This window comes from Bubalus bubalis, chromosome 2 (genome assembly GCF_019923935.1).
Source record: "Bubalus bubalis isolate 160015118507 breed Murrah chromosome 2, NDDB_SH_1, whole genome shotgun sequence".
NCBI lineage: Eukaryota > Metazoa > Chordata > Mammalia > Artiodactyla > Bovidae > Bubalus > Bubalus bubalis.
This window is the reverse complement of record NC_059158.1, coordinates 31949455-31975557: the sequence shown is the minus strand read 5'-3', so window position 1 is coordinate 31975557 and position 26103 is coordinate 31949455. Positions and strand designations below refer to the sequence as shown.

The 26103-nt window shown below is 40.9% G+C and overlaps 2 protein-coding genes across 8 annotated transcripts in view; one reads left to right on the top strand and one right to left on the bottom strand.

The window, feature by feature from the left end:
- Window positions 1–1757, bottom strand: part of LOC102405714 (24-hydroxycholesterol 7-alpha-hydroxylase) — a 101997-nt gene extending 100240 nt beyond the window's left edge. Inside the window, exon 1 of one of the 2 annotated variants that reach the window (XM_044929320.2) lies at window positions 1289–1757. In XM_044929320.2, coding sequence (XP_044785255.2) covers window positions 1289–1465 — 177 coding nt within the window. In that variant the 5' untranslated portion in view covers window positions 1466–1757. The remainder of the gene's footprint in view (window positions 1–1288) is intronic. The other variant, XM_006076147.4, reaches the window with a different exon arrangement.
- Window positions 1758–1847: 90 nt separating this feature from the next.
- SLC25A27 (solute carrier family 25 member 27) lies at window positions 1848–25261 on the top strand. Of its 6 annotated transcripts, none has more exons than XM_025268947.3 (9): window positions 1850–2183; window positions 4148–4895; window positions 6679–6763; window positions 7384–7506; window positions 10082–10194; window positions 13785–13869; window positions 17470–17562; window positions 18203–18305; window positions 23544–25261. In XM_025268947.3, exons 2-9 carry the CDS (start codon window positions 4652–4654, stop codon window positions 23613–23615), a joined length of 918 nt encoding a protein of 305 aa, XP_025124732.1. In that variant the 5' UTR covers window positions 1850–2183; window positions 4148–4651; the 3' UTR covers window positions 23616–25261. The 6 variants fall into 6 exon arrangements, 5 of the variants coding, with proteins under 5 accessions (XP_044785272.1, XP_025124732.1, XP_044785268.1 ...); XM_044929333.2 differs by having other exon boundaries at window positions 1851–2183; window positions 4704–4895; window positions 23696–25261; XM_025268939.3 differs by having other exon boundaries at window positions 1851–2183; window positions 4704–4895.
- Window positions 25262–26103: the final 842 nt, after the last annotated feature.

Here is a 26103-nt window from a genome sequence, read left to right as displayed (position 1 = left end):
GCTGCTGCTGCTAAGTCGCTTCAGTCGTGTCCAACTCTGTGCGACCCCATAGATGGCAGCCCACCAGGCTCCCCCGTCCCTGGGATTCTCCAGGCAAGAACACTGGAGTGGGTTGCCATTTCCTTCTCCAATGCATGAAAGTGAAAAGTGAAAGTGAAGTCGCTCAGTCGTGTCCGACTCTTCGCGACCCCATGGACTGCAGCCCACCAGGCCCTTCCGTCCATGGGATTTTCCAGGCAAGAGTACTGGAGTGGGGTGCCATTGCCTTCTCCACATAATCCCTAGGGGCAACACATAATCCCTAGGGGCAACACAATAATATAAACAATTTAATGTCTTTTAGGTAGTCTTACATTTAGGTATTTATTCTGAGGAGCTGCCCTGGTGGCTCAGAGGTTAAAGCATCTGCCTGCAATGTGTGGGAGATCTGGGTTCAATCCCTGGGTCGGGAAGATGCCCTGAAGAAGGAAATGGCATCCCACTCCAGTGATCTTGCCTGGAGAATCCCATGGACAGAGGAGCCTGGTAGGCTATAGCTCACAGGGTCACAAAGAGTCCAGCATGACTGAGCTGCTTCACTTTTACTTTCAGATGAAACAATCAAGTAAGTGCAAAAACTACAAACAGTACAAACACACAGGAACATACACAGGAGACTGTTAATTGAAGCATTGTTTGAAATAAAGGAAAAAGTTAGCAGCAACCTATATACTATTTTTGAAACATATATTTAAAAGTGATTTTAAAGACAAAAACATGTACAACAATGATTACTAATATCCTTAGTGTGCAGTGAAAATAGACCTCACCATAATCAAATAGCACCAGCTGAAAATACAGTGCCCACTGTATTTGTAAAGACCAAGTTTGCAAGCCATTTTTACAACTGCCTGGTGTTAATCGATTTGAATACTAATTTATTAAGTGTTTTCATAAATCGAAATTAATTATATTATACTTCTGTCTTCCCAATCATTGAATTTAGTTAATATATATACACTTTAGATTTTTCATCTATGATGAAGTAACTAGCACTTTTAATTTCTACTTCCAAAAAGGCACTGACAAGCTGTCTTGTATTTCACGACTCATAAAAACCTATTTCTTTAGAAAAATCTTGCATAAGACAGTTGTTGTTAGTTAACTTACTCATAAATGGCTACATCGTTTTAACTGTGGGCAGTAGGTAGGTTCCCCACGTTCTAACATTGCATTTGACATGTAACAAAAGAAAATAAAAAAGAATACATTATCTCTTCCGGAAACCCTATGTGCTCAGGCCACATACCTTGATTCTTGCTTTCTCTATAAATTCTAGAGGGGTTTTTCCAAACTCAAATCCAGCTCCAATCCAAGGAATCCAGCCCCTTATGCACGGGGGTCTACGCAAGTTCTTCCACTGAAGAAATAATAAAACAGCAACACAACCTAAGATTATAATCACTGTTGGGGAAATGAATTCCATGTTTTTGTCTAGCACCTTCCTGAGTCAGAGAAGGGAAAAGTCTTGCTTCTTCGCCCTGGAACAGGGCACTCACTCGACCTCCCAACTTTTCCGCTGTGACTTTTGCAGCTTGTTCGACTTCTTAACTGTAGCCTCTTTTCCCCGCCCCAATTTTTAGGTAACTTTTGCAACATCTCTTCCTACCACGTACACGTCTTTTTCAAGTCCTGGCTATCCCAGACAGAATGCAGGGGTTGGTTCCAGCTAGGGCGAGTGCAGAGGGTGGAGGCGGGAGCCCTGCTACCATGGAGACCGGGGGAGTGGTTCAGGGCAGCTGGCTTGCGGCCAATCAGAGAACTCGGCTGAAGGGGGAGGAGCCACGCGGACTACATTTCCCAGAAGCCTCGGGGGCTTCGAGCTGTTTTCCGCTCCCCATCCACTGGGCTGTTCCAGCCTGGGGCTGCCAGGGAGGCTGCGGGTTCGTTGGGCCCGCCTGGCCGAGCCAAGCTAGAGAAATGATCCCCGCCTCGCAGCGTGTCGCTTGAGAAGGGGCCGCCCTGGCCGGGTGGCAGGCCAGCCGCGGCGCGGGACGCGGGCCAGAAGGGGCGTATCGTCGTCCCGTGCTGCTGCTGAATGTCGACTCCAGACGATGCGGAGAGGCTCTCGCCGCTCGCCCAGAGATGGCCCCGCGCGAGCAAGTTCCTCCTGTCGGGCTGCGCGGCCACCGTGGCCGAGCTAGGTACCCGGCCGTCCAGCCTGGGCCTCCCCCGCTCGACCTCCAGGGGCCGCCCGAGGGTGGGGGGCCGGGCGGGTGGCTTCGTTTCCGAGTGGATGCAACCCTGTCGGTCCACACCTGTCCTGCGGGCAGGTGTGGCGGGGTGGGGGCAAGGCCAGTCTTGGGAGGAGGAGGAGGGAGTGGAGGTCACGAAGGTTTCTTCCTTCCAATTTTGTCTCCGTCGGATGTGCTGTTGCGCCTGAATGTGTCCTTTTAGAAGCTTCCTGAGCTGTTACTCCCCTATAGGCATCATTTCCCCTTTTGTGAGGATGCCCTTTTTAAAACCACAGTCCACTTTCCGTCTTTATTGAGGACATCTCTGTTTATATTCTTACCCAGCCTCACTGTATCTTTGTGTTTTGGGTACAAGTTGTGGACTCAACTTGTGGGACTTAAGTTCTTAACCCATTCCTTACCGAGCATCCATCCACTCAGCATCTGCCTGTTGACCTCTTTGAGCTGAACTCAGCTACACTGTGTATACCTTGCGAGAGTCTGAGAGGTTAATATATAAACGCTAAATCCAAGGCAAGGCACCGATTGATCACGACATTCTTATAATGACCACAGTGCAGGAGACTGTGGAGATACAGTTAAAAAGACCCAGCCCTGACCTTCTTACAGGTTGGTGGGGAGACATGCAGAGACACAGTTAACATTACGCTATTTATTGTAATGGAGGTGGTGTTATAAGGGCAGAGAGGATGAACAATTACATCTGCATGAGCAAGTCAGAGGGGCTACTTAGAGCGGAGTTATGATGCTCTTGCAAGAACAGGAGATGCTTCTTGCAGGAATTTTATGAGTATAGTGCCCGTGTTTCCCCTGTGAAGCCTTCCCTGTGCATTTTAACATGACGCTTTCATCTTCTTGCCCGTTAAAAAAAAAAAAGAAAGAAAAAGCAGTAGCTCCAATATATTATCATTTGTAAGTGTTAGTTTGCCCTGTTCTAAAACAAGTTTACTTTTTATTTCCAGCAGCGCCAAAACATGATCTCTTTTTTTTTGCTCCTAGTGCTCATCCATTCTTGCCCTTTGAACCCTCCTTATTTTTTTTCCTTTCTGTTCCCCCAAAGCTGAAGAATTATTATACATTGTTTTCACTGAAATACAGTTCATCAACTTAAAAAATTTTAAAGCAGATTGCTAAATGATTAGCTATATTCCCAGTTTCTTGTTTTTTTTTTTTTTTTTTTTTTTAACCCAGTTTCCCTTGTGACCAATGGCTTTTGTAAAGAAAACGTCCTCCTGTTAAAAACTTGTGGAGAATTGTGTGGGGGTGGGGAGTGAAAACCGGGGGAATCAAAATATGAGATAGTTTTGAGTACAAAACAATTTAGGATCAGAACCTGAAGCATTATTTAAGTAACCAGCAAGAAAGTCAAAATTATTTGAAGGGGCATAATTATGCTAATATAGCAGTGGTTATATCTTAAGATTTTGCAGGCTTCATATGTCAGTAAAGCACTGCTTAAATTCTCTGTATGTACACAACTTGTGTTTTAGGAAAACAATCAGCAAGATAATTAACTCTTCCAAATACCAGTGGTGCACGTTGACTATTCTCGTGGAAAAGGCACAGCTATGGTTTTGTATCAGGCGGTGGTCACTATAAAGACATGCAGTGTCACTAATGTTTATGAACTTGTCTGAATCGTTGTGCATATTAACTTATGAGCTTGATCTTCCTTATGTGAGCCAGTTAGCTTCACTTGTTTCAAGGCAAAAGGTCTACCTCTAAGTCAAGATATAATCATTAGGAAAAACATTTCAAGGATAGTTGGTATTTTGTTAAGGAGGTCATGCAGAAAACTCATCAGTGCTGGGAAAAAAACACTCAACATGTACCTTACTTGAAAGAATATTGAGCCTGCCACCCTTGGGTAGAAAAGAAATGATAAACTCTATGATGCATCTTCTGTTTTTCAGACAGTCAGGCCAGTGATTCATCGACACAGGAGCATCACCCATGAAATGACAGAATTCAGCTTCATCTGGCATTTATTAAGAACCTGCCATATTAGTACAGTATTCTAAAAGTCACGTTGGCTCTTAATCATGGTTGCAGACCAGGGCACATCTTAGACTATAGATACCTGAAATTATTCCCACTGGAAAGCAAAAATTGAGGACAAAAGTAGGTTTTAGATGGACATTTATGACTGGAAAGAACCCAAGGCTTGTCACTTTTTGTTTTCTTTCTGGTGCTCTGGGACAGTGATTCTCCAGTTTGGGAGTGTGTCAGAATCCGCTGATGTCTTAACCCTATCTGCCTACTGAAATTCCATAGGCATGGGGCTAGGAAATAATATAATTTTTAACAGTCTCCCTAGTTGATTCTGATGTATTCTGAAATTTGAGAATCACCCATCTTGTGGTGACTAAAATCTGGGTCCTGTGATTTTCTAAAAAAAATTTGGTTCACTTTTCTGAATGTTACGAGTTTCCCCCTCGTTTTGTTTTTTCTTGTCGTCGTCGTTATCAGCAACCTTTCCCCTCGACCTCACAAAAACTCGACTTCAAATACAAGGAGAAGCTGCCCTTGCTCGGTTGGGAGATGGTGCAACAGAGTCTGCTCCATATAGGGGCATGGTACGCACAGCCCTAGGGATTGTCCAGGAGGAAGGCTTTCTAAAGCTCTGGCAAGGAGTGACACCCGCCATTTACAGACACATAGGTATTTATCTTGATTCTAGCTGGTGAGTTTGTCATGATTTCTGTGTTTGTCTCCTCTGCTTTCCTGTTGAGTTGTGTCGAAAAGCCAGCTAGTTTCCTTCTACTAATGTGATAAATGAATATATTATCTCTTAACCACCAATGCTTATTAAGGAATTATAGCCTCAGGGCTTTATAAATTCATACAAAAGTATTTAGGGATGAACTGTCACGATGTCATGAAATTTTCTAATGCACTCTGAAATAATTGAGGAAAAGAAAAAGCAAGTAAGGTGAAAATGTTAGTAATTGATAAATCTCCATGATAGACATAGAGTATTATTTTTCTCTACTTTGCTGTATGCTTGAAAGGATTCCTAATGAAAAGGTTTTTTAAGTTTAAGAAAGAAGAAGATGAATCACTGCAATTTTTATCAACTTGAGGAACTTTTAAACACAAAATTATTATTATTTTTTTAATATTCTTTGAAATTGAAAATATATTTGAATGCAATGCCAGATCTTACCAGTCTCTGTCCCTTGTGTCCAAGGCCAGGTTGATCTGAAAGACAGCATGGGTGACTATGTAATCCAACCTTGGCAATAGAGTAAAAGCAACACGTGATTTTTGCCTCACTTCCCAGGCTACCTATGTGGGCCTTTAGTCACTCTGAAAGGAAAACAGTTGAAATTATAATACTGCCAATGAGAAACTTTTCTGCTCTGCTTCCAGTGGGGCACCCACAACGATAGAAGTTATTGAGTTTCTAGCTTGTGGACAGGACATATCTTGCCTTCAAAAGGAGGAGGGATGGGTATGGCATTTTCCTCCTCTATATGTATATATATTTTTAATTATTCCTCAAGTATGTAGGGACCTTTCATCAGAAAAGTGCCCAGTACTAATATTTACCAGCTTTGTATTTTTAAAGCTTCAGTTTTCCAGATGAGCACATTACAATATATTCACCAGGAACTGTCCAGAAAGATGATTGTTTTGGTACTTTGTATGTTTTTGAATATCCTAAAATCCTGTATCAAACTTCCTGAAATATCAAGAAAACCTCTCTTTCTGAATACTGTGTATTGATTTTCATGATTTTTCTTTCTTATTCTTTTCTTTAATAGCTTTTTCTTGCCTCCCATTATCATTTTGAGTTTGACTTCTTTTCATTTGTATTTTGTTGACCACATATGTGATTTTATAGATAAGATTCATTTCATATGTTTGAGATTGATTACCTTAACATAGTAAATTATCCAGTGAAGTTGCGTGTATTTATTGAATGAAAATGCCTGCTGTGTCCCAAGCTCTGTACCAGGGTGTATAGTGTAATGAAAACACACACAACCTGCCTTGAAAGGCTCATGGTCTGCTGGAAAGATGAACAAGTACACCAAGTTAGTTTCTAATCAAGATGATAAATGCAGTATTAGACACACACCTGGGGAGTTCTGGGGGATCATAGAAGCATGACAGGTATAATGACAGCCTAGAACACTGGAGGCCAGGTCAGAGGGCACTTTCTGGAAAACATGTTCTTCGAGTGGAGTCTTGAAAGAGTAGGAGGAGTTAGCAATGACGAGAAGGGATAATCCATTCAAGAAAAGATCAGGCAACATAGAAGGCCTGAGGCTTTACAAGGCATGCACATTTGGAGAACCACCAAGGCCAGGTGTCAGAAGCCTAGGTTATATGAGAGAAAGGACACAGCTAAGGAGATCAGCTAGGCCATGTGAAAGCATCCTCTTACTTTATTAAACGTAGGGCTGAATTCATCCTTCCCATGCTCTGTTTTGTACAGTGTATTCTGGAGGTCGAATGGTCACTTATGAACATCTCCGTGAAGTTGTGTTTGGCAAAAGTGAAGATAAGCATTATCCCCTTTGGTAAGTTTTGCTTTGAAAATAATACACTGTATTGTACAACACAGGGAATATAGCCAGTATCTTATAATAACTATAAATAGAGCCTAATCTTTACAAACTGTGAATCACTATATTGTACACCTATAATTTCTTTAATATCATACATCCACTATATTTCCATTTTTATAAAAAGAAAGGAGAAAGAGTCCAGGCACAGAGTCTCTTCAAAGAGAAGAACGTTTTGAAAACCCTTTCATTTCATAAAACTACTAAAACAGTAACCTATAAAACTTGGCTTACCAGCCTTTGTTAGACTGACTATATCAGTGCTGTTTTTATTCCCCTGTGGTCAGAATTAAACTGCAGTTAAATTATATCTTTGAGGCAACTGTCCTTCCTTTGAATTTCAGGCCATTAAAGGGGCCTGAAACTTCGGATTTGAATTTTGACTCCTGGTCCCTGAGCCCTCCCATCAGTAAACAAACCATCTACTCTCCTCTGTGATTTGTGTGGGTTTATTTTTTTGCTTCACTTTGTCTTAAATCTCTTATGCAGGGGCTGTACCAGCATGGTATTGTTTCCTACAAAAAGTGTGAAATTGATAATAACCTTTAGAAAAATGTATTTCCTTTTATAATTAGGAAATCAGTGATTGGAGGGATGATGGCTGGTGTTGTTGGCCAATTTTTAGCCAACCCCACTGACCTAGTGAAGGTTCAAATGCAAATGGAAGGAAAAAGGAAACTTGAAGGAAAACCACTGCGGTAGGTCCTCTGCCAACAGGTACCTTTCCTTTCCCCTTTGACCTCTGCATTTTTGGGCCCCAACATTCAGTAAAGGCATTCACTGTGACTCCTAGTTTGGAAGTGATACTCCCTAAGAGGAGACTGGAGTGGGGCCTTCTCTTTACCTGCTATGGTGTACCTGTTCTTTACCAGACAAACTGCATGCGTGCATCACTCTGCTTCTTTTCCAGCCAAGGCAGCTAGACTTGTCCCCTACTGGTGCTTGCTAGAAAGAATCTGATCATTAACAGTTGCCCTGGTGTGAATTCCAGTTCTGCCATCGTGGCTTGGCCTTGTGGAAGTCCCTTAACGTTTCTAGTCTCTGTTTCTTCATCTTTAAGAGACACTATCTGAGATGGTTTCCATGACAGAAGGTCTGGCTCATCAGGTGCCAGAAAGCCTGTTTTCTTTCCCTTTCTCCATGCAGGAAGGGAAATAGGAAGGTAAACCTTATGAATTGTTCTACTTCCCTGTCTGATTTCTCTCTGCCTCTTTTCCCAAGTTTAAGGAAGTTTTTTGGGTTTTTTTAACTTCAATATTACTATACTGTTGTGATATAAAGTCCTCCTGTTGCACTATGCTGTGTTGTCAAAATCTGCCTTTTTTCAAAAAGAAACGCATTCAAGTTTATTCAAATACCACTTAGGCAGTTTCTTCTGGAAAAGAGGCAGATCTTGCAGACAGACAGATAACCCTCTGCCAGGAAACAGAGAAAATGTAGGCTGTCCTGAGCTGAGCATGCAGGGGTCTGCTTCTCTGAACACTATGGCTGTGTGGCTGAGCCAGAGGTGGAGGAGGGTTTGGGGTCTCCTTTGGTGGTTTGCCACGACCACTGCCCTCTGCCCTGCTGCCCCTCCAACTGCTGCTGCTAAGTCGCTTCAGTCGTGTCCGACCCTGTGCGACCCCATAGACAGCAGGTCACCAGGCTCCCCCGTCCTTGGGATTCTCCAGGCAAGAACACTGGAGTGGGTTGCCATTTCCTTCTCCAATGCATGAAAGTGAAAAGTGAAAGTGAAGTCGCTCAGTCGTATCTGACTCTTCGCGACCGCATGAACTGTAGCCCACCAGGCTCCTCCGTCCATGGGATTTTCCAGGCAAGAGTACTGGAGTGGGGTGCCGTTGCCTTCTCCAGCCCCTCCAGCTGACACAGTGCAAAGTGAGGGTGGGCTGTGGCAGTCCAGGCCCCCTTCCCAACAGGGACCTAAGTAACGTGGACCAGGGAGGAGAAAAGGGTACCACTCTGACTTAACCATATAGTTTACAACATCACAGGACCCATTTTGTCATCTTGGAACTACTTCTGATTACTATGGAGCAGGGCAAAGTTATATTGCCTTGGTTGGCTACATGGAGAAAAGGAACTGTTGAGGTCCAGAAATGTCTGAGTTTTCACTGATTACCTCAATATTTTTCCTTCTCTTTGTCTCTCATGTTAGACATTTTGGTTTTGATATAATAGTTTTTTAAAAATTGCTGTAAAGAACATGAACCTTGGGATCAAGCAACCTGGGATTCAAATCCAGCCTTTACCACATTTTAGCTGTATAACCCTAGCCAAGTTCTTAACTTCTCTAAGCCTCAGTTTCTTCGTTCGGATGAGAATTGGAATAATAATAACATACTCCATAGAGTTTTTAGGAATAAAATGTATCATATATATATATATACACACACACATACATATATATATATATAACAAGCCTGGTGCTTAGTAAGTGCATTAATAAGTAAATTCTATTAATAAATAAATTCTAGCTATGGTGACCATTATTCCTGAGCATACTTCTTATGTAGCAGAATAGCAATTCTGAATGCCCAGTAAAAGAACATATTATCTTTTTGGTGAGACTCAGAGAGTTTAATGCCTGAGTAAAGCCACCCAACTAGTAAGTGGTAAGGTGGTATTCGACACCAGGTATTTCTGGCTATATACAACCCAGGTTTTTATTTTATATCAGAGGTCTCCAGCTTTGGTTCACCAGCACCATTTTCATCTGTGTATAGAAAAATGTGCAAAATAAGGAAAAGATAAATTTTCATAAAGCCAAAAGTATTCAGTTTTAAGAACTCTTCTGAAATTCTTCGTCCTAACTTTTGGTCTAAAATATTATTTCTTTCGTGAAGTGACATGAGAATTAATCTTGTAATGTTGTCATTTGATAAAATTACAAAATTTGAAGGTCTCCCATAATATGAGGAAAATGAACTTAAAGGTCTGATAGACACTGTTCCCTCCTATAATTAATATGTGCACAGACGATGTAAAATGTCAAGAAAAGAGTTTTGATCTATTTAATCTGAGAAGAGGATGTATGTTACAGTTTATAAGGATTTCCATAAAAAATGTTTAAATAAAAAATTGGCCTTTTTTCTAAAAAACTATTAAGTTTATTTGGGAATTAGACCTGCATAGGTTGCTTTAATTTTTAACAATTCTAGATAGTTAAGATATTATTGTTCTCCAACTCATAACAGTTATAGATGAAGCTTATGCAGTTGCATCTGATACACAGGAATGCCTAGAGTTTTCACATTTATTATTATTTCCCTTTAGATTTCGTGGTGTGCATCATGCATTTGCAAAAATCTTAGCCGAAGGAGGAATACGTGGGCTTTGGGCAGGCTGGGTACCCAATATACAAAGAGCAGCGCTGGTGAATATGGGAGGTAATGGAAACTTTATTGAATTCTGAGAAGTCCTGATCACCTAAATCATTTTAACTATAAGCACTACAATGGGGAAAATGAGAATTTTTATCTTATTATTTTTATAATATGTACTGGCAACAGTCTTATTTTATGTTGTAATGTTGTAATTGAATATTTTCCCTAGAGTGGTTTCACTTTATTCTACAATGATGTATGAAAAGGATTTCCTAAAACTAGCAACTTGTGGCAGTAAGGAGATAATACCAAACCATGACTAAGGGTTCCTCCCCACCCCATACCTTCCTCTAAGATTCAAACTGGTATATGTACCACATGTGATGGTCATTATATCTAGACTACAGATCTTTCCCCCCAGTAATCCTGCTCCTCTTGCTGTATAATCCATCTGGTACAGCTGGACACCTCAGGCTGGAAACCTGAATGTTTCCTTCACTCATTCCCATCTCTCACTTCCCATAGTCAGTCACTGATTTCTTCTGTCTTCTAAATATTTCTTAAATGTTCCCCCCTCCAGCCTTATGCTAAGTGAAATAAGTCAGTCAGAGAAAGACAAGTACCAGATGATCTCACTTAAGGTGGGACCTAAAAAACAAAACAAAATGAAAACAGACTCATGGATACAGAGAACAAATGAGTGGTTGCTTAAGGGGAGAGGAGTAGGGAACCAAAGTAATTGCAAGGGATTAAGAGGTGCAAACTTCCAGTTATAAAAATGAGCCACGGGGATGTAAGGTACAGCATAAGGAATTATTCCAGTATATCGCAGTACCTTTCTACGAGGACCAGTGATTACTAGGCTTGTTGTCATGGTGACCTTTGTATAATGTATGCACCTGTCAAATCACTGTGTAGTACACCTACATAATATTGTATGTCAACTATATTTCATTGAAAAGAAAAAGGTTCCCCCATCCAGTAACTACCTTTGTATCCTTACAATGACCATTTTTACAGAAGTAACCATCAAAACACAACTAGACCCCTGCCACAGCATCTACCTCACCTCTTCCACTGCCCTCAAGTTTGGACCCAATATCCAGAGAGCTTTATCGAAAATACAGATCTCAACACGTTACTGGTATCCCTACAACCCCTAACTGGCTTCTCATCACTCACAGAATAAAGTGGAAATTTCATATCACAGAAGGCTTGCATAAATCAACCTGTGCCTTCTGGGTTTGAGCACTTCATTGATTCTGGAGCACATAGTGAAGCAGAGTCATAAGTGGAAAGGTTCCACTGCCTACACACACCAAACTGCCTCAGCGTCTGTGCTGTCTGTCCTCTTCCCTCTTCTCTTTAGTTCCTTCTGCAGATTTTTTAATACGTGGCTAAGGTGGCTTCTCCATCATGTGCTTTTCTTGCACCTCCCACAGCCAGCCCTCCCGGGTCATGGTGTGTTGGATGCCCTTTATATGCTCCCGTAGTTCTCTGTGCTTAGCTCTCTTGCTGTTTTTACCTCATTTCATTGCTTTCTTCTATGTGTCTATCTCCTCCCCCTGGATTCTGAGCCCCCTGAAGGCATGGACTGTATTTAATTCATCTTTATTTTCCCAGTCCCTCTTACCTTTCCCAGTCCCTCTTACATAATCAACAAATGTTTAATGAATGAATCAGTGGATGAAAGACTCCTTTCTAAGACCAAGATTATATGATTCTAAGAAACTGATAAATAGCAGTTTTGAGAGCTATAGTAACATACCACTTAAACACTAAAGGAAATAAGTCTATTTTATATTTTGCTATTTCAGTCCATTGATGTCTCCTGTATCATATTAGTAGATATTCTGGTTTTCAGAAAACCTTTCAGATTATCATTTCTCAATTGATTGCTTCAATATCTTTGCAGCCCAGAGTTTTCTTCCAAGTTCTAGCATCTACTTAGCATCTTCATTTGGTATCTCAAATATATATTACTTTCAATGTGTCCAAACCAAATCATTTACTGAATCACTTCCTTCTCTGTTCTTCCCAATCTCAAAATATGATATCATCATATTTTTATGATGGCTTTTTAGTTGAACGACCCAGAAACCTAGGCATGATTTTGATCTCTTTGCTTTCACTTAGTCCTTACAGCCAACCAGTCACCAAATATAGCCAGTTCTGTCTCCCAGAGAGATCTCAAGTTCATCCATTTCTCTTCATCCCTAGAGCTACGCCCTGGTCCAAAGTACTATTAATCTCCTCCTCCTGGACCACTACAAATATCTCCTAACTGGTTCCCCCACACACATACACACATACATCGCACAGCCATTCTGCCCCACTATGCATCTGAAATTGTTCTCATCAGGATCACCCGTGCCTGTCATCTTATTTTAAAACATTTAAATCAGTCCATTCTCATTTTCACATCGCTATAAATGGCAGCTCTGTCCTTCCAGTTGTTCAAGCTCAAAGCCTTGTAGTCATCTTTGCTTCCTTTCTTTCCCTCCATATTTAGTCTGCTGGCTGATCTATTGATTCTGTCTTCAAAACACTCAGAATCTGACCAGTGCTCCACACCCCAGTATCCAAGCCACCACTCTTTCTTACTAGAAGAACTGCAGTAGTATCGTGTCTAATGTGCCTTGTCTCCCATAGTCTGAGTAGACTATCACAGTGATCTTGTAAATACTAGCCCAGGTCAGCCACTCCTCTGCCCCAGTCCCCTTCTCCGTCTCTTGCCTCCTCTGCTCCTGTTAAACCAGTGTTCTTGCCGTTCCTCTAACATATGAAGCTGACTTTTGCCTTTTTGACCTACTGTGGTTCTGCCTAGGACACTTTCTCATACACATTTCCAAAGTTTACTTCCTCAAGCTTCCTGCAGGTCTCCACTCAAATATTATTTTGAGGTCATCTCCAGCTGTTCTATTTAAAATTCACACGCACCATCCTTCCCCACCCTCGCACCCTCGCTGTCCCCTTTTCCTGTCTGATTTGTCTTCAGAGCAGTTACTGCCACCCGAAATGCCACGTGGCTTATTTACTTACTTGTTTATTGTCTCCTCCTTCAACAAAGAATGGCGATTGTCCACAGCTCTTTCCCCAGTATGTAGAATAATGCCCACCACATGGTACACTCTCAGATGTCCGGTGAATGATCAAATGTATCTACCCATTCTTAGCTCTTTACAGTTCACTTCCCTATTCTTTGGTGTAGGTAATCTTTATAAAATTCCATGGCTGTGATCTAGTCCTCCCCTGTTTAAAACCTTTCAACAGATCTTCATTGCCATTAGAAAAAAAGTGTAAAAAGCTTCATGTAGAATAATGGCCAGGATCTTTTGTTTAAAGTGATAGAATCTCAATTCAGCCTAGCTTAGGCTAAAAAAGGAATTTGTGAGCTCCAGCGCTGAGAAGTGCAGGGGTTGAGCTGACTCTGAGCAAAGCTGGATTCAGATGTTCAGATGATATAATTGAGTGTCTGTCTCTCTTCCTTTTTTCCTCCCCCTCCCTCTGTCGGTCTGCTTTTCTCTGCTTGAGAACAAGAATGGGATCTTTCTTCTTTGTATACATTCTTGTCCCACGTTTAGCACATTCTTGACACAGAAGACGTTCATTGTTGAGTGAATGACATTTAAACTTTCTCTGTGTATTGCCAGATTTAACCACTTATGACACAGTAAAACACTACTTGGTATTGAATACGCCACTTGAGGACAATATCGTGACTCATGGCTTATCAAGGTAAGACTGTTTTAACTTGTCTCTTTCTATTTTTTCCTATCTCACTCTTTCTTCCATATTTGGCATAAATTCTAACTTTCATCTCTTCTGATTGGGAACCTAGTGATAACACCCTTAAAGAAAGGCAATAGTACCTTTATAAAGAGCAATTTCTTAAAGTGTGTTACAGTTAAAATGTGGAAGAGAGGGGCAGGATATTTCAGGTTAAATTTCCCCCAATATTTGCCCTTTTGTAGGGCTATCCCAGGGTCAGATTCTGACAGTTGATTATCCAACTCAATTCAGTGGGTACATTTGAGCATCGTTTGGGTTAAAGACACTGTGCAAGGCCCTGCAGTAGATACAAAAGGTAAACCACACTGCTTCCCAGGGAGTTTACCAAGGGGAAAAACAGAACAAGTATAAAAACACTGCACAGTAAGTGCTAAAAGAAAGGGACTAGTTACCCACTGGATCAGGTTTTTAAATGGGATCAGGGGGCGTATGTGTGGTCCATGAGGCAGCTCAAAAGCTGCTGTCCATGAACTCACAGCTGGGTAGGCAAACAGTGCTGTGTGATCTAGAAGTTCTGGACGCTGCATCACAGGGTAGAATGAGTGCTCGCTGTGGTTTAAAGAGGGTTGCAGCTGAGCAATCGAGAGATTTATAGGAGCCATCAACATTCGCGGGAAGGGAGTTTGATACGAAGAAGAGGAGTAAAAATAGTGCAGGCACTGAACCGGGTGCTTCAGAATGGTTAAGGGTAAACTGTATGTTATGTGTATTTTACCAAAATTAAAAACAATGGGGTCTGTGCTCACTTGAGCAGCACATCTACTAAAAGCAATGGTGTGGGTGCGCTGAAGTTCTAGGGCAGGGAAGGAGCAGTAGAAGACGTGCAGCTAGGGTTCTAGTGAGATGGGGAGGCACGTGGCGAGGTCTATTAATGTAGGAGGAAGTAGAAAGGAAATTACACAGAACAGGAAAACCAGAAGAGTCCCCCTTTTCCCTCTTTTTAAATCCTGAGGCTGTTGAGAGGTGAAACTGGGCAAAAGATTAGCCTACACTGTATGAGGATCATAACATGAGCGTGGTTATTTAGTTGATGCAGAAGAGGATTGTTCATCCTGAAACCATGCTTATGGACTAATAGACTAGCCTTGCACAGAGCCATCCGGTCTCCTGGAGAGAACAGAAGACATACCCAATCATTCTCTGTCTATCATCACTTAAGACACATGCTGGGCTTCACTTGGCGGGTATTACTGGCAAGGAGCGACAAAGGTCAATAGCAAAAAGTAGCCATGTTCCTGTCAAGTATCTAGGCAAAATTGATGTAACTTTTACGGCTCTGTCTTCTCACTTTGACTCTAGATAACCACCTTACCTGAGGCCTCCGTAATGCAGTATTTGCTCTCTTAGTATTTAAAGAAGCCTAGCCAGATCACACTACCTCCTGCAAACAGTTTGATAAGAGGAGGATGAGGCAGGCCACTGGCAGCCGCCTCCCAAGGTGTCTGTGTGCCGAACAGGCCCACGGTTGCCAAAGGGGATCCTTGATGTGGTTATTATACAGGTAAAAAAATCCTTTAATAAGTACATTAATTAATGACTACTAATGAATGAGGGCTGCCTACCTTTTAAAAGTAGAATTTATTAATAATATTAACACTCTGGTAGAAGTAGTGTCCACTCTTGAAACATATGTATAGCTGAGCCGGCACCCAGCCTCTCTGAAGCAAGTGGACAAGTGAACACGTAGTGTTTCTTTCCAGTCTTTTGAGCCAAAAAGGGGAAATTGTGTATATTTTTCTGTCTTCTTTGTTTTTCTCACCTCTTGACTGGCCTTGCATGCTGTTTCTAGTAGACTTCAGTTTTGGAACGTAGGTGAATTTTGTAGTTGGTTGCCTGTTTCTATGTAAAAATAATGAAGGTATATTAAAATGAGGGCTTCCCTCGTAGCTCAGTTGGTAAAGAATCTGCCTGCAATGCAGGAGACCCCGGTTTGATTCCTGGGTTGGGAAGATCCACTGGAGAAGGGGTAGGCTACCCACTCCAGTATTCTTGGGCTTCCCTTTGGCTTAGCTGGTAAAGAATCTGCCTGCAATGTGGGAGACCTCGGTTCAGTCCCTGGGTTGGGAAGATCTCCTGGAGAAGGGAAAGGCTACCCACTCCAGTATTCTGGCCTGGGGAATTCTGATATTAAATCTTGACTTTCAGAGGATCTGAACAAATAGGAAAAAATGTTAAAAGAATGTTAAATTTTAAAAGAATGTTAAAAATGTTAAAAGAAAGAATGTTAAATATATCCCTCCTGGATATATATGGTGAAGCAGTAAGATCTTTGCATATAGGCCTGTCGTGTGAACAGAGACCCAAGAAAAGTTATATACACAGTCGGGTCACTTGCTGGAAAATGTAAATAGGTTATATGGGTTCTTTCTCTTGAATTCAGGTATTCCTGAAGTGTGTTTCTCCTTTGAATGATCAATCCTGATCTGAAAGAGTCATAAAAGAACTTGGGTGCTTGCTGCCCCAGCAGTTCAAAGTAAGAGAGTGTGAAGATTCCTAATGCAGTTTCAACCTCCCCACCACACAGCCTTCAGACACTTCAAAGGCCTTGCTTGGCCCGGAAGTCAGCGGTCCTTATCTCTGGGAGACACTTGATGTTCTGGGAAGAGATAAAAGTTGTCCACAGTTTTCCTTTCTAGCTTTCTATTAGCCCAAGATACGATACTCTTCCCACCCCGCTGATTCCCGTCTCTAGACTCAGCTGCCAACTCCTGGGTCTCAGGCCTTCATTTCGCTTGATTCAGGATGACCACCCATCTTCTCGTCATCTGTGTTTCTCCTGGAAAAGTTTACAGCAGTTAATGGCTTCTCAGATTATGGGATGTCGATCATATTCCTGTATTGCCTCTCTCATGCCCACATACATAATGAACTGCTGGTGGCCTCTGAACTGTTGAGTCACTCATTTAAAAGAATCTTGATTTAGTCTGCAGTGGGTTGGCCACATCCATTTTGTCTGTCTTGAATAACTGACCAGAAGCCTTTTTCAAAAAGGAGTGATTATGTGATTTCTGCCCCCCCACTTTAAGATCCTTTCCCTTTGCATTGAGAATAAAATCTCAGCCTTCTCTGCCTGCATCTATTTAGTCTCTGATCTGGCTGGTGAGAAGGAACCATGTATGTCAAGATCTGCTCTCACCCAAGAGCCTTTTCATGACTGCCTCTCACCTGATTAATCCCTATCACGTGATCTCATTTAATTTTTTTTTCCACAGCACTAAGCTTACCTGAAATTATTCATTTCTCCTCTGCCTATCCCCAGTTAAGTACCTTGAGGACAGGATCTTATTTGTCTTGTTCACTGCCTAGAAGAGTGCCTGCCTCCAGCAGATGTTCAGTGTATATCTGTTGACCAGATATTGTTTTAATTTTTTTTTAGCTCTTGAATGAATGAATTTATCATTGATTTTATGCTAAAAGAGCATTAGTATGAAGAATATTATTGGACTAGATTTAGTATTTCATTCTTTCCAAATATCAAATCCCCCTTCCTTAAAATTTGGAAGCTGCTACATATTACCTTTCAATTTCATTTATTTGTATCTACAGCTTATGTTCTGGACTGGTAGCTTCTATTCTGGGAACACCTGCTGATGTCATCAAAAGCCGAATAATGAATCAACCACGAGATAAACAAGGAAGGTAGATAGAAAGTCTTAGTCTCTGTGTATCTGAATGTCTATAATAACAATGTTCTTTAAAGACTCTTCCTCCTATTTATTCTTGCTGGAAATGTATTTTTGTGTTTACGTGTGTTCAACCAGGAAATTGTTTTTATGCAATTACCCGCTTTGTGTCTGATGGAAAAGTACTGTGCATTTGGGGAAATCAGCTAATTTAACCGTCATATTGTTTAGACACAAGGTGTTTATTGTGACTTTGTTGTTTTCATAGAGTTTTTGAAAATATACTTTGTTAAGAATTTGCAGGGCATTTTTTCAGAAGCTCATGACTTGTGAGTAACACAAGTTACACAAATTACCCAAGTTACACAAATTACCCAAATTTGATTGGCTATAAAACAGTATGTTTTCTGTGAAGAGACTAGATGGAGTGAATTCTAAGTTATCAGACCAAGGGTGGGGTGAATCCCAAGAGTCAGCCTTGAAAAATATCTTTAAACTCAAAAGAGGTGTCCTATGTATACAGAAGCACAAATATTATTTGTTCTAAACTAGCAGAAGATAGTTAAATAAGTTTTCCTAGACTATTTTTTTAAATTTTATTTATACATCTATTTACATGTAAGAAATTTAACAAAATTGTCTTCTTTCCTTTTTAGGGGCCTTCTGTATAAATCATCTACTGACTGCTTGATTCAAGCTGTTCAAGGAGAAGGATTCCTGAGTCTCTATAAAGGGTTTTTACCATCTTGGCTTCGAATGGTAAAGTTAGGTTTTTCTTGCCTTTGTTTTTGTTTTTATTGTACTTAAATTACTTTTCGTCTATCAATATTTTCCCTTTTCACTTCTGGCTTCTGGCATGGTTCTGCCCCCAAATCATGATTCTTTCTTTTCTCTTTTTGTTTTCTTTTACGTCCAACCCCTTTGGTAGATTAAGGTAAAATAATTCAGTTACATCAGAAATGAATAGGTTGATAGTCTGATGTTATAAAGCCAGTGGATAGATTGTTCTGAATGTAAAGACTTTTGCTATTTAGCCAAAATATTGCAGTTTGAGACAGGTATACAGATTTCATACTAGAGACCATTGTTATGAAAATGTCACTATTTCAAACAAAATTAGTTACTTTGATCATAAATATTGGATTATCCATTGTGGTCCAGCAGTAAAGAATTCGCCTGCAATGCAGGAGACCACCTGCAATATAGGAGACACGGGTTCAATCCCTGGGTCAGGAAGATCCCCTGGAGAAGGAAATGGCGACCTACTCTAGTATTCTTGCCTGGAGAATCCCATGGACAGAGGAGCCTGGCAGGCTTCAGTCCATGGGGTAGCAAGCCAGACATGACAAAGTGACTTAACCACCACTACCACCCATTAATATCTATCACCACAAAGCTCTGCTTAGGAAGAAGACATCATATCATTTTCATTTGGTTTGGATACTGTTTTTTACTAAAGTGAATTAACATGTAGAGTTAGACTTATCTAAATAACATAACAAATACAATAAAAACAAGGTACTTGAGTATTTTGTGAGTTAGAACATATTTGAAACAATAGGAGTTACAGGTTTAGAAATTCAATTAATGCTTTACACAATATAGTATAATCATATGAATTGAGCACCTGTTCCATACAAAGCCCTGTCTCAGTGCCTGACTTTAGGAGGAACCTAAGAGCCTCAGTTCCTGCTCCAGTGCTAGAGCTTCCAGTCTAGGTCGAGACAAACCCTGAGTGAAGAGTTGGGAGGGGGCAGGGTGCAGGGTCATGGTGCTTTCAGAATAGACAGCAAGTAAGGACCGCCTACGCTAGGAGGTTAAGTAAACCTCATTGGAGAATGGATTTCTCACTGAGATTTGAAGAGTGACTGGGACTTAACTAGGTTAAAATGGAAGAAAAGAACACTCTGGGTGTAGGAACTAGCTGGAGTGGACAAAGGACATGATGCATTCAGAGAACTGAAGGAAAGCCAGCTGGCCAAGGCATGGAGATGTGGAGGAGAGAAGCCCAGGGTGAGGCCAGAGAGAGGCAGGGATGGGACTGGGAACGGCCACAGGGTCCATGAGAGCGAGGGGCATTGGCCTGATGACGTGTGGTTTTAGGAAGATCATTCTAGCTGCTGTGTGGGTTGAGGAAAGACCAGGAGTTGTGACAGATGACAGATAATGATAACTCAGACTAGAATATGACAGTGGGGACAGAAGAAGATAGATTAAAAAAAAAAAAAAAGGGGGTGGGGATAGAAAGGAGATAGAAAAGAACACAACCGGATAGAGATGGGGAAATGGTTGGAGAAAGCAAAAAAAAATCGAGCTTCATTCCCAGATTCCTGCCCTGAGCAACCAATGATGTAGTTTCCTAAAATGGGATCATTTTCAGGGAAGAAGATTTCATGGTGGAATCTCAAGTTTAGTTTGGATATGTTCAGTTTTGGATACTCATAGGACATCTAAGAAGAGATATCTAGATGACCAGCTTCATATATTGGCCTGGATCTTAGAATTATGAGGATGGCACATTAGACCTGAGCACCATCTACACAGAGATAATAACTGACGCGCTGGGGATAAATGACATCACCAAGGGTAGTAGGTATCTATCTATTAACATGAAACTAACAGCCAAAGCCCTTGGCAATATCTGATACAAAAGCACACCTAAGCTGTAAAAGATTATTTTCACTGTCTTGATTATACTTTGAAGTTATCTCAAATCTATGGATATTTAATGGAAAGGAAGATTTTGACCTGGCCTGCATAAACCAGGTCCTATTATAAGTGCTGGTAACACGAAGGAATAAGATGTGTATTTTTTTCTCTCAAGGAGCGTACAATGTGATGGGAGAAGATAGACACATAAGTAGTTAAAATTACAGAGATTATAAAGCTAAGATTATGAAGTCACTTGCTATATGACCAGTGCTGTGCTAATCATATTCATGGCTTAACTCGTTGAGTTCTCCCAACAATCTATTTAGAAGGTTACTATCATATATTTCATTTATAGAGGAGAAAACTAAAGTGAAGTGTCTAAATAACTTGGCCAGGCTAGGTGGTTATTAACTACTGGCATCAGGGCCTCAAACCCAGGCAGTCTGGCTTCAGAGTACACAGATTACTAAAGAGGTTGCCAGTGCTGTGAACAAAACATGAAAACACGTATAGTGGAGAAAAATGGCTTGAACTCTTTGAGAAGTCCCAAAAGGCCTCCCAGAGGTGATCCCTGATCCGAGCTTTGAAGGATCAGTAGGTGTTTGTCAAGAAAAGCATGAGGAAGCAACATAAAGCAAGTCGCGGGCGACCCCAAAATGTCTGGTGAACTGTAGAAAAGTCTGTGTGGCTAGACTGGAGGTCCTCAGAGGGCAGGCGATGGGAAGAGTACAAAGAAGAGCATTTAGGCACCAGGCTGAGAAGGACCTTGGGGAGCCAATTCAGTAGTTGAGGTGAAACTGCAGTAGCAGGCGCCTGTTTGAACCCAGGAGCCATGTGCTAATATTTGCTTGGGGACAAGTCTACTGTGGCAGCAATGTCGAAGCTATTGTGAAAGTTAGCATGCAAGAAGGGAAGTTTGGGCGGTGGTCTAGCCAGGAGATGATGGTAGAAATGGAGAGAAGGTGGATTTCAAGAACATTTGTGTTCGACTCCACAGGACGGAGTAACTGATCAGACAGAGAAAGGGAAGGAGGGAGAGAAGGGAAACGAGACTTTGATGTTTCTGGTGGGGGAGACCATGAGGATGGGTGAGACCAGGGATGAAAAACGAAACCAAGAGGTGATGCAGAGCAGCCCAGTATAAAGGAGCACTGAGACCACTTGATCTGACCCATTGTCTTTGTAACATGAGACTCAGGAAGTATAAATGACCTCAGAATGAATACCTAATGTATGACAAGCTTTGTGCTAAGCTCTTTACACACGTAATTTTTTAAGTCTTAAAAGAACCTAACATTACAAGTAGTGTGATCCTCATTTTTCAGATGAGAAAAATACAGCTCAAAGTATAAGAAACTCACTCAAGTTCATGTAGCTAGTACATGGCCAAGCTGGGAATCCACTGTAGATTTGTTCAACTCTAACTAAACCCATGGTCCTAACTAGGATGGTATACTGAGTATCTCAAGGTCCTGCAGCTCATTATGGAAGTTTTAAAACAGAGACAGGGCGTGGTGATGAAGAGAGGTTACCGGAGACAGACTGGCTAACTACCCGAGATCACCAGGGTGGCGTGGCTTTGTTGATTTGCCACAGGACCTGAGCGTAGAAGCCTGTTGACTCATGAGCACTTCCAAGTAAATCGGCCTTTGCACATACAACTGCCCTTCAGCCAAACTCACTGAAACCGATGACCAGAGGACATTGGCTCATCCACACTGAGAAATACATCTGGCCAGTGATCTCAATGCTGAAGTCCTCTGGATAGTTAAATTCAAACTATAGGGGAGCCAAGTCATAATCAGAAGGTTGCCTGCTGAACACAGAATCATAATACCAGGAAGAGCTTATCTGTAAACTTAATATTGCAAAAGGTCAACCCAAGAGTCCCTGTGTGTTCAGCCCCACAGTAAAAGCATGGAGGAAAAAAAGTTTTTTCCAGAATTATGATAACATGGCATCATATACACTTGGATTGTTTTCAGTGGTACAACTATGCCAGTGAGGAAAAAACAAGTAAAAGAACGTACTGGCCATATGCCCTTCTGCAGAGGCTCAGTATATCCAGTTTATATCCTGCAGATGCTATTTGGCTCTCCCTGTTTAACTCCTCTTCAAAACCCACCTAAACTTAATCCCAGTTCCTTACACTAGTTAGAGATAGCATGCCCTCGCTTTGCTTAATCCCTGGTTAATATTTATTTCCTTCGCATATACTTTGGTTGCTATGAGGAAGAAGTCTGATAACCAGAGCCATCAGGAAGGACTGCCTAGTCCATTCTTAACTGAGACCTCTGCTTCTAGATCCAATTGCAGTCACATCCTTGGCTCACTTCACTTTCATTGTCACAGGGCTGTGTTGTTGTCACGGCTTCTTTGTCTATGTCTTCATACACTTAATTGACCAAAGATGTATTCTCCTAAATCCACTAATGAATCCTCAGTCTACTAGCATAACTTGCTCAACATTTCTAAACACGTATGACATAAATGTTGCTTTATAAACACTCTAGGCAAATACATTTTACATTCTAATTGCTTAAGTTTATTTCTCTATACTCTAGTGTGATTAGGGTTTCTCTCTGATCAATATTACCCATAACTTAGGAACCAAACCAGATAAGAACTGGATCCAAGACATACTTCCTCTGATGATTACTTCCATTGTTTCCTCTGTGATCTCCATGTGTGTCTTTAGCATTTTTATCTTCTGTTCTTGATTAACCCTCATCCCCTTGTAATTCCTTTTGCACAGTGCCACCTTCATAGCCAGTTCTTGCTGAGGTGAAAGCCCTTTTCTCCACTTCATGTGCATTTTTATATTCATTATGTGATATACCAGGTGTTGGTTTTATGATCAAATTCTCAAAGGATAATCTTTCATCTCTACTTTCAAGTTCTTCAGGGCTTCCTTGTCATGCTCCATACATTACACAAACTACATGTAGAAGAAAAGAGCCCAGCCTAGAATTCATGCTGAGTCCTAGCCTTTTATCCAGTAATGGTCAGTAAAAGGAACCCTGGAATGGAAGTCAGAAGCCCAAGGTCCAACTCCACCATGCTGGCAGGCATCTGATTGCTAAGCCTTAGTGCCCTCATCTGTAAAACAGGGGTATCAATACCTTTCCTTTCCATTATAAATTGTTTGGAGAAATCTGTGACAAATTAAGATCTGAAAATGCTTTGTAAATGATAAGGTGCTCTAGATAGGTGAAATGCCAAAATATTTGTTTTCAGCCTAAGTGGATTCAAAATGAGTTCATCATTCAAAGATGTGTATGCATATGTGTAGAAGATTTATAATTGCTTTGAAATATGCACTAACTTCTTTGGTTAATCTTTCAGACCCCTTGGTCACTGGTGTTCTGGCTTACTTATGAAAAAATCAGAGAGATGAGTGGAGTCAGTCCATTTTAAGCCCTTAAAGATACAGTGTTCAGTATCATTGAAATGCGGGCATCTGCAACACACACCCCCTATTATTTCTACCTCTTTAGGAAGACACCTTACTCCACAGAGACTGTGATTTATAGGGGGCAGCACTTTATTTATTTACCTGGAAACCCAAGTTCTCTTTGACTCCTCTTTTTGTTCACAAGCAATCTGATTGGATCACACAAGACCACCCAATGAGACCCCAGCACAGCGTTTTCTAAAGAAGGATCAAATCCTGACCACTTAACTTGCGCGAGAAGATTCAAGCTTTGAGATGCTATGCTGTAGAGCCTGCTTAGAGGAGAAAGTGCCAGAAGGGAGACGGCATCTCAGACCTGAAGTGGACAGTAGGAATGTGGAAAAATACATCCATACATAGGGACCAAGGAATATACTTAATGTGTTGTGTCAGTATTTACAACTGAAATCTGATCATTTACTTTTCTGTTGTCATTAAAGTGCATATTCTATAAACTAAAGGGAGGTGAATGAATAAACATTTTGAGTTTCCCTAGTGTTGAAGGAGGTTGATGTACCTTTTCTTGCCAGGAGAGTGAAAAAAAAAAAGTTTGGATCTCAAGGAAAGAAGCCTCATTCTCTCAGTGCCCTGTGATCTGTGTTCATTGGTTAGGTCTCTACCACATAGGCTAAGGACTTCCTGACAGCCAGAGAGACCACATCTGAATGAAAACAGAGAAGAATGTCTGCTTTGTGATATATCCCATTCCAGCCTGAATTTCTCGCTAGCTCTCAAGAATCTCAATATATGAAAAACGGGGCTTATCTGATTAAAGTTCAGGTGGACAGGTCCTTTTAATAAAGAAACATCTGGTATCATCAGTCTCTCAGTGGCATTTAAAAGCAAAGGTAACATGAAGTCAGTCGACATAGAGCCTCTCTTAATCCCTCCTTCCCTAACACTAAGGGCCTGAGAGAGAGGGAGGGAGAACTCAGAAATCACATGAAAGCTGTCTCCAGCCTGAATCTTATTCAGTCTGAAAAGCTTCCTGCCTAAAAAGTGATCGTATAAACTGCCTGTGGTACACAATTATGTCTCCAGTCACTGAATCATATCCCTTTTCTTAGAAAGGTGAGAGATTTCTTCACATTCACCTGTGAACCACCTGTTCCCCCAGCCTCAGACTCTGGGCATTTCTGGATGGATAGCTGCAGTTATGGGAAAAGGCTGTAACTGTCAAAATAGGAAAACTCCAACAAAAGTTCAGACCCAAGAGAGACATTGGAGCTGACCAAACAGGATGTATCATGGGTATGGATGATGTTGAATGGAAAAAAGTTTATAAGTGCTCTGTGGTTGCCCTAATGTATAATCACTGCCATTTAAGAGGGAAAGTGTACTTTAAAATATATTTTAGTGTGATATGTAGTGGCTTATTTTTTTAATAGAATTTACAGAATGTGGAGTTTAATCTCTTAAAATCTTTAGGCAGTATACTTTTCCATTCTATTTGTCAACCTGTATGAACTGAGTTGTTAAATATACTTAAAATAATTATATGTACTTAAGTTCTCAAATTATCTGTATTGGAACCACTTTAGGAAACTTTGTTTTTTTGTGTGTATTTTATAATGTTGTAAACCCAGTAAATATTAGATCAAAATAATTATATGCAAACTGGACCATGGAAAATTTTATTTAACTTTTTTCTTTGAGGGGCTTGAGGTGAAAACATCACTTACATAGTGAGACTATTCCTTGATGTCTGGATTGGAATAATTGGATTTTTTTTTTAAACCTGAAATGACTCCTTGGGATGGTCTGGTTTAACTGTCTCATTTTCTATGTTGGGAGACTGAGGCCTGGAGAAGTAGAGTTGTTCATGTTCGTAATTTATTCAGTAGCAGAATCAGGATAAAAATACAGATCTTCTAATTGCGTGCTGCAATTCATGAGGTCACAAAGAGTCGGACACGACTGAGTGACTGAACTGAATTATTGTTACCACTGACAGTTATTATACACTAATTAGGTACTGAGTAAATGTCTCATGTCATTTTTGCAACATCCCAGTCCAGGATTATTGAATCTTCCAAGAACAGGTTTTTCTTTATGGCATTTTTTTTGTCATAGACATTTTAAATGAATTTCAATTGCCTTTGACATACATTCTAGAATGGAGTCAAAACACTTCCGCTAAAACATGAAGACCCCCCCAAATCTGACCAAATCCTGTAGATAACACATACATCCCAGCACAGGCATACTTTGCCAGTGAAACCATTTTCATTAATGTGTCTTGGAACTTTGCTTTATTTTACCAACTTGAAATCATCTTGTTCCTCTCCAGAATAACCCACAGTAAATAAAAAGAAATAACTTCAGTAATTTTGTGTCCACACTGAAAGACTTAACATTTCAGTCTCACTTTCTTGTAACATAACTGTGCTTGGTGTTTATCTTCAGCTCAGTATCAATAATACTTAACCTCTAAGTTTCCTTTGCTTAGTT

Coding starts and splice junctions, on each gene's coding strand:
- SLC25A27 (XM_025268939.3), top strand. CDS start 2,078: ATGTCGACTCCAGACGATGCGGAGAGGCTCTCGCCGCTCGCCCAGAGA. Junction 7,507..10,081: donor CTTGAAGGAAAACCACTGCG/GTAGGTCCTCTG, acceptor ATTTCCCTTTAG/ATTTCGTGGTGTGCATCATG. Junction 13,870..17,469: donor GTGACTCATGGCTTATCAAG/GTAAGACTGTTT, acceptor TTGTATCTACAG/CTTATGTTCTGGACTGGTAG.